Raw genomic sequence first — 8,748 nt, forward strand, 5'->3', positions numbered from 1 at the left:
AAGCCTGAACTATTAGAGTTGAATAATGCTAGAATTTTTCGGATTTTTCATGTAGAATTATACAATTTTTTAGAATCTGTTACAAAAAATACTACTTTCTATTTAAAAAGAAACAAGGCTAACCTCCATATAACTTTGGCAAATGACCATAGTAAAAATTCAAAGTCTTTTTTCGCCAAATCTCAAAACTCTACAAAATTTTATCTGAAATATTTTTGTCTGCTGGGCACAGTTTTCAATCTATTTAAAATAGGAATAGCCCTGTATATGCATATATTAAATATATTGTATACATATACATATATCGTATACATATATTGAATATAATATTGAAATACATATATTGAATTATAATAATAAATATGTATACATATATATTCTACATATTTTAGGAAAGTTTAAATATTCGTATTTAAAGCGCCAAGTAATAAGAATGGTCAGAATTAGTTACGTGTCCGGACGTTGGTACCGTTTACTTTACCTGCAATGACAGCTTCGTTTATCGCTTTCCGCGCTGGGCACCGTGCAATCGGTATCTTCATCGGATATTCTAACGCGGCGTCAGATAGGTGGCGAGAGATTGCGATGAAATAGTGATTCCGAATAAGCAATAATACATCCATGCTCGACAACGCGGATTTTCTCAATAGATGGAGCGTTGTTAGCGGTAAAACTCGCGGCAAACAAAATGATCGTCCACGCTCGGAGACGAGATCTACGTGCGTAATGCCAATGAAAGAAAGCACAGACACGGCGTGTGTATCCGCGTCTTGTTAATGCGCACGGCAAGGAAGCTAGAGCCGGGAATGGTAATGAAGCACCGGCGAAGGTGAGAAAACTATCAGGGGTCTGTAGAAATATTTGGTCGCTCGCCTAATTAGGGAGTCGCCGTCAATTTCGCCGGCAACATTTTAAGCTCACGTAGCGCACGCCCACGCGATCCTGCCCGAGGCGAAACGGACCCCCCGCAGCCTCTTTCCGACCGCCTAATTACCGAACAAGCCTATCTTCGAGCGTGGACGCTGCCAGCATCATCGCTGAGGTCTACGGGGTGTCTCGATCCGATCGAGATCCGGCCAGCGTTTCATACACGGGCGATCCATCAGCCACGAGTTCCTCATTAAACGCGTGGCCGCGAGAAATTTAAAGACTGATGAAAAAGAAAATTCGAAAAAATAAAAATTGTAAAGCGAGTCATGGCCACAATCGGTTTACGTCACGGACGCACGGTAAAAGGAAATATTGCGTGCATATTTCTAAGCTATATATAAAAATGATTCAATTATTCGCTTTCCCGCGAATGCGATTGAGCACACGAGGAAGCGCGAGAAGCAAAGACGGTGATGGTGGAAGAACACTCGTCTTCACGTCGGGAGGAAAGCATCCCGCTCGGTGTGGGCGCATTCTCCCACGTTTCCGAGACACCCTGTGAACCCCGCGGAACGTAGGATACGCGTCGCAGCACGTAGGGCCCGTACACGCGTAGCGAAGGCCCCGCGCTCACGTAATAACATTGCCGTGAAATAAGACCGGCCGTGCATCCAGCTGCGAAGCTCGCATAAACTCGGCCGATTGGATCCTAAATCGGCACGGTCGCTTGTCTTAAGGCGGGAATGCCAACACACACACCCCCTGAATCAGCTCCGCGATGATCACATCGCGTATTTATGCGGTGCGCGTAAATTTGGTCGCGACGAGAGAGCGCGGACGGGAGGAGGACGCGGCTTCCCGGAATTTCTGGCCGGGGACTGCCAGGACTGCTTGTATCCGCGACTAAAAGCGAGAAAGGCGGAGGGATGGCGAGGGAGCGAGATAGCAGGCGGGATTAATTTGTTAATGCATTCCCGAAGGCCGTGTACGGGAGGTAACGTCTCCGCCGTTAGTAAGTCACCTGGCGTAGCGGGACGCTGGAAGGTAGATGGGATACTTCGCGCCGCCCGTAGAAGAAGACCCCGATAGAGTCGTCTCAATTACGATACTGCGACGATTTACGGTAAAAGACTTGGTCCCACGAGCGGCGCGACGAATGTGGCGTCTCCGGTACGCACGCAGCGGTTATTCTACGTTCAGATGGCATGTCGATGTGTTTCTTTTATAAAAGTGTCGCGGGAGGAACGAGGGAGGAGAAGAACTACGCACAGAAAAGAAAGTTTGGTTGAATTAATCAAATGTCAGGGGGAATACGAACAAACCAAAATTTTGTTAACCAGATCAAAATTCTGATTAACCAGAAATATTGTTAACTTCGACAAAATTCTAATAATTTGAATCAGAATTTTGGTTCGCTTATATTTCATCAGACGTTTAGTTGATCCAATCAAATTCTCTCTCCGTGCGCGAACGTCTTGAAAAATCGATTGGCAGTGAACGTTTACTTTCATATAGGATTGCTAGAAGAATCATGTATGTTTCGTTAAATCGCGTTTTCAAGCCACAAAGCAGAGAAAAAAGAAATTATTCGAATGTGGTGTCACAACTCACTCTTCTGTGTTTTATCAATTTCAATTGGAGCGAAAGAGCATCGCGATGGAAATAAATTCGCTGAACGAGAAATTACTAGAATTATCCACGTTATGTATGTGTATGTATGTATGTATGTGTGTGCCACGAGGCACCGTGTGCTCGTTCACGCAAAATGATCTCGCGTTAGGTAAGAATATTGATGGACGAAGCGGCGGATGTGCTTCGTCCGCGCGAGGAGGCGTGCTGGCAGGTAGATATACCTGTCGAAAGAAGACGCGCGCCCTTTATCGTGCGAGAAGAACGACGTGCTCTCTCACGAGCCACAAATTCCTCTTCGAGCGGTCCAGATCTCCCGATCCTCGCGCGCGCGCCTCTTAAAACACGCGAGACCGACTCTATTAAAACGGATGAGATATCGTTTTTACTCTTTGACCTTACATAACTTCGTAGGGGCCTCATCTTTCCTCTCCGTATCTTTCCCGGAGTGCATACATTTACTAGAAATTATGCTCGACGCAACGCGCGCGGCGATGTTGTATGAACAAATTATTTACTCCCGATAATGTAAGTGCGCTAGGATCGCGAGGAGAGGTGCAAACGCGATAAATTCACAAGATGAACCCGGACACGTTAAGATTGTTAAGATTGTACGCATAACTGTTATCTTATGTCTTATGTATCTTGGCAAATGTGTTCGCCAAACTTTAAAAAATTCATTCAGATATTCAGGTCAGTTAAATATATACATAAATCATATCACATATATAAATAAATCAGAGCAAATATATGAATATATATGAAATATCAAATTATACAACTGCTATTACTCATCGAGAATCAACGCCATTTACAAGCATGCACTACATAATGTGACGCTTTGTGAGCATCTAATTGGGCGCTCACCATTGTTGATATTCAGCCGGCGACTGCGTCGTCTGCGTTGCTCAGCATCCATCCGATATTCATCCGGATTCCTCAGGACTCCAGTCGATGTCTCCACGTTGCTTACACTTCACTCGCGATCGCAATAGTTTGAATTGCGTTCGACGATTTCACGAAAAACGCGCGATAGTAGTCTAGTGCTTTGAAAATATTTTTGCGAGATGTGAATCATATATAAACAATCGTGCATCAGAGATTGCGATATTTTCTCCAGAGTCGCGGGAAAAAAATAAATAACTTGTTTCGATTCGGTATAATGGCAAAGCTAAATAAGAATGAAATGGAGACGTTGGTAGACGGGACTTTTAATGAATATCATTGAAGTCACTTTAAATAGGTTTTTAATTTCAAATCAAGTTGTTTCGCAAGCATACTAATTTTAAGAAAAAAACGTGTTAACTATACATATCTAATTTAGATACTTAATTTTCGACTAAAATGACACGTCGCGTATGAAAAATGTAGGAAATTGACGACCTAGACGTTCGTAAAATTGATCGCGAGGTAATCGGAAAATTGCATATAAAGTAACAAAAAAATTAATCGCGAAGCAAATTGATCGCAAATGCAATGTAATCGCGAAATTGAACGCGATATAATAGTAAGATTGATCGCGAATTATCGCGAAATAATCGCGAAGTATTGCAAAGTTTCGCAAAGCTGTTGCAAAATAATCGCAATTTTCTTGTGCGATGGCGCAAATTTGATGCGCATTTTGCACTGCTTGAAACAATCAGGGTATCATATTGGAATGAATAACTCTGTCATACAATTCTATATATTGAATTAAATATACAAAGCAAAATGTATGAAAATGAATTTATATTAAATATTAAAATATACAAAGCAAAATGTATGAAAATGAGTTAATATTAAAGATTAAAATTGTAAGAAACATTGAAATATATCAAGGAAATAAGTATTCTTTTTTTCTTTTAATAATATAAATATCTATTTAAAAATATGGCTATTTAAACAAGTGATGCTCTGATTGTCTCAAGCGGTGAATTTTAGTGAACAGAACAGAAACAAACATGCAAAAATCCACAAGTAAATCGCGTTGATTCCGATGAGTTTTTACTCTACGACCCATCACCTTAAATATTTAAAACATTTTTCATTTCTGACTCACCGAACTGAGAGTCGGCCACATTCTGCTGCAGATCTATAACAAAAAGATACAGTTTTGCCAATTAGACACGAATGTTAATAATTCAACGCGAAAGAAATACACATTGATATGTGCTCGTTGACTCTATACATGCGATCGTTATATCTCAACAATATTTATTCCGATACAATTGTGTCTCAAAGAGTTACGCGCGCAAAGAGATCGCAAAGAGTTAAATACAAGTGTACAGGAAAAATTAAAACAAACTAACCTTCGAGCCGACCCTGCTCGACCCGAACCGGATCCTCCGGTACGGCATCCCCAGGCACCGTATCCACCATTTGGCTGCAAACTCTGGGAGATCTGAAACAAAAAGCAAGTTTCTTGGTCAGATATATGGTGGATGTCAATTTATTGAAAGTAGACTGACACACGTGATAGTATGTTTCTTTTTTAAGTTCGTAAAAATAAAAAACAGTAGTCACCCTTGAAATTTCAGAATGCTGCTATTATTCAAAACGATCCTAGCACAATGATCGCACACACGAAATCACTAACGCATCTCGCGCACGCTTTGATCGGCTTGGAAAAATCTAGACGAATGCGCGACACTTCCCGATACGACTCGATCGTCGCCGCGTCAATGACTATTATGATCGTTTGGCAGTTGCGCGCCTACATGTGTTATTGTTATTACGGATATTATTGTTTCCGCGAGCGCGTGTGACTTATAACAGGTGAGACGTGCTTGAAAGCGCCGTTACGTTGTTTATTCATTTATTCGCGACTATATTTTCCAATGTTATTTTTTTATTTTGTAATATGAATTATTATACGTTATTTTCTGCGTTTGCGATATTTAAGTCATCTTTCGTGTACAAAATGTCAAAACGCAAAATGATATGATGACAATTTATCAAAAAATATTTATCGAAAAATAAAAAAGCAGTGGCTCTCGTTACTGTATACTCCCTCTCCTCCCTCCCCTTTACTAACAGCCTAACATTACCGTCCAAGATTCGGTGCGCGTATATTTCTAGCGTGATATTGTTCTTCTTCTAATTACTGTCAAATTTTTAATTCCCGCTTAAACTTGACGATTGTTTGACTTTATTACCACTTGAGTGAGTCATGTTAATAACAAGAGTAAGAGACTGTTTACTTATACTGACAAACAACGATAATAATATACTCCATAACAATATAACTCCATAATAATATATTCACAATACATTCCGATGATTATACATCACTATTCTCGACTTATTTCCGTACGAGACTCACTTTCGACAGTTATAAGACACGTAAGGTGCGGAGCAACGTTGACCGGTATTAATGGAGTTTTACTCGACGCAAAAACATCGACCATGCCCGTGCAATGCATGACGAACGCCGAAAATGCGCGCCGAAACATCAACAGTGTCGTTGTCTGACAAGGACGCGCTCTCGTGGGATGATCCTTTTCTCTCACGTTAACAAACCGAGACGTTTACCGGCCGAGATTCGGCGTCGCGTACATCTCTGGCGTCTTTTTATCTTTTTCTCTTTCTCTCTAATTATCGCTGTATTTCTAATTCCTGACGATTGCCCGATTCTATTACTACTTGAATAAATAGACAGTAAAAGCCAGTGCGAGAGACGCCGATTCGTCGCGACAAGCATCGCTCGCGTGTTTCGCAAAATGAGAAGATTATTCGCTACTGAGGTACTCACGATACATCCTGACGATCGCACATCGCTGTTTCGGCACTCCCGACATTCATTTGCGCACGAGACTCACGGGCATAAGACGCGTGAAACGCGGAGCAATGTCGGTCGATGTGTCGCCTGGAGGTTGCTCGGAGCAAAGAGATCCAAGATGGTCGCGCAATTGATCACGTACGCACCGCGACGTGAACGGTGGCGCGCTCCTCTGACGCCATCTGTACGCTCGCGGATGACTTACCGTTCAATAGATCGATCTATTCGATATCTTGATACATTCGATAGATCGATAGGTAGACTAGATATTTTTGTCCAGCTATATTCGTTTCTACCTACACGTCTCTTATGTTGACATTTAATCAACAGTTCTTGACGTTTTCGCGGCGATACAAGTTTTTTGTGTAATATATCACATTATATTCGCGCACGTTTACGATATTCCGAATCAAAATTGAGATCATCCCATCGTCGGTCTAATGTCGAGAATAGTGTTGCCTTCGATTTATCAATTAGCGAAATTAAGATCGCTTTATGACATCGGATTGAAAGCCAGGATAAATTAACATCAATATCAGAGTGCTCTATCATTACAATCCGAATATAGAAATGCCCGGAATTGATACCATTAATCGATGTCCGGCTTTTATTAATCAAGTAAATGTTGCGTTTAATATATATATATATACACACACACATATACATGTGTGTATCGAGATAACGTTCGAATTTAAAGAACAGCTGCGCCACGCGCTCGCCAGCTCGGAACCGCGTTAAGTAAATCATCTCCGCGAAAGGGACGGAGGATCACGGCGAGGAGCCAGCAAGCAGCCGAAATTGAATCTATCAAGACCGAAAGGGATACGGCGCCGAGAGCGTCGCTCTCTCGAGGGCTCCACTTTTCGTCCGCCTCTCGGTCCAACGGCAGCGCGTTGCAGGGTAGACCCAGAATGGGCCGCGGAAGGACCGGAGAGCGCCGCTGACGGGCCATCAGATAAGGCCCCGTGTTTGCCTAACCTCTCACCTCCCACCGGGGTCCGCGGCATGCCCCGAAGAGCGGCCCCGAAGAAGTGGGTGCTGCTCATCTCCGACCGCGACGTGACGGACAGGTTCACCGCGCGTCTTTCTCTTTCCCCGTGATCGTTTAAAAGCTTTCGAGTACGTTCCGGCCGCGATGACCTCTTCTCGCGATGGAACAACTCCACCATCATGAATCACGGTTCGCGTTAATAGCTTCGGGGAACTCTACCCCGCTTCCGATCTCCTTGGATCATCATCTCGCGCGCCCGCTTACCCGTCGACCCCGTTGACGTCTTTCTCTCTGTCGATCGCCTCGGCGAGCGAAGAAGCGGCGAATGTACGAGCGAGCGAGTGACTGATGTTGCGAATCGCGGAACAGGAAGCGAGAAGTAATCGCGATCCCGGCCATGATTATTTACATTAACGCTGATAACGAGCGGATTTAGATAAATTTGCAGCGGCACACACGTCGCAAAAGTGCCGCGGCACAATTGGAGGTTTATCGTGGGAATGATTAGCCGGTTTCCCATACGGACTTGTATAAATTATCCGGCTATTCGCCGTTCGCGGCTAATGCATCCCGCACGATGGATCAAAGGCGTCATAAGAGCTCCCCCTCGTTGCCGTATATTCGCCAATGCTCATCAAAGACAGTGTAGTGGTCATATCGCGCGCTTCGGACTCCTCTCTTCCACCCTCGCCGCGATAGTAATTCACTCGCGGAGGATTCCTCACTCGAGCATAACGTACGATCGCGGCACCGTGTGTTGCCGGCCTGTAGGTACACTGCGTATCGAGGACCTTCCGTCACGACGGAGAGTACCGCGCTAATGAAAATTCCGGTAAAGCGTACACATAGAGAGAGAAAGACAGAGTGAGAGTGAGGGGCCTCCACGGCGGAATGCGGTCCAATTAGGGAAGGGTTGCTCCGGCCGGACGGTGTCTTCCCGGAACGAGTGGAGGAGAGAGAGAGGAGGAGAGAGGAAAGAGAAGAGAGAGAGAGAAAGAAAGAGAGAGAGGGCGGGGGAGGGAGGGAGAGACCGAGAATTGGTTTATTACATCGAAGGTGGAGATACGATTCTCTTACTAATTTCGTGATTTCGTTTCTCCGCGCCGCCTCGTTTGTACATACGCGAGTTCCCTCTTGCGCGTACCAGCCAACGCGCGTTACCTCTTCATCTATCTCTCCGCGCGCGTTAGTGGTCCCTCTCCTCCTTGCTGACCCGGACGCTTCCCGCGTCCACCACACCGTCGCGTCCACCTTTCTCCCACGAAAGTCACCTTTTAACGCGGTAACAAATCAATTCGATGGTGATTAATGCGCGCTTCGTGCCGTTCCCTAATTACGCGAGAGTTATTACTCGATTGGCTATCGGTCGCCATGGCGCGGCGCGTAGATGCATCCGTCGCGCTAACGGGACGATTCCGCGAGGATTCCACGCGTTGTCAAAAATTTCCGCGCGTCTCTCGCGATCGACGCCGCGACGGACGCGACGGACGCCAGAGAGGGG

General features: G+C 44.5%; 1 protein-coding gene across 2 annotated transcripts in view; it reads right to left on the reverse strand.

Annotated features, from left to right (window-relative positions):
- LOC116849140 overlaps window positions 1–8,748 on the reverse strand; it is a 221,620-nt gene that overhangs the window by 114,688 nt on the left and 98,184 nt on the right. For both annotated transcript variants that reach the window (XM_032826015.1, XM_032826016.1), the window contains 2 exons: window positions 4,788–4,879; window positions 4,538–4,570 (listed from right to left, as the gene is read on the reverse strand). In XM_032826015.1, the coding sequence (XP_032681906.1) occupies window positions 4,538–4,570; window positions 4,788–4,879 (125 nt within the window). The remainder of the gene's footprint in view (window positions 1–4,537; window positions 4,571–4,787; window positions 4,880–8,748) is intronic.

The sequence above is a fragment of the Odontomachus brunneus genome, unplaced genomic scaffold (genome assembly GCF_010583005.1).
Source record: "Odontomachus brunneus isolate Ranch 3 - 2012 unplaced genomic scaffold, Obru_v1 Obru_scaffold_107, whole genome shotgun sequence".
NCBI lineage: Eukaryota > Metazoa > Arthropoda > Insecta > Hymenoptera > Formicidae > Odontomachus > Odontomachus brunneus.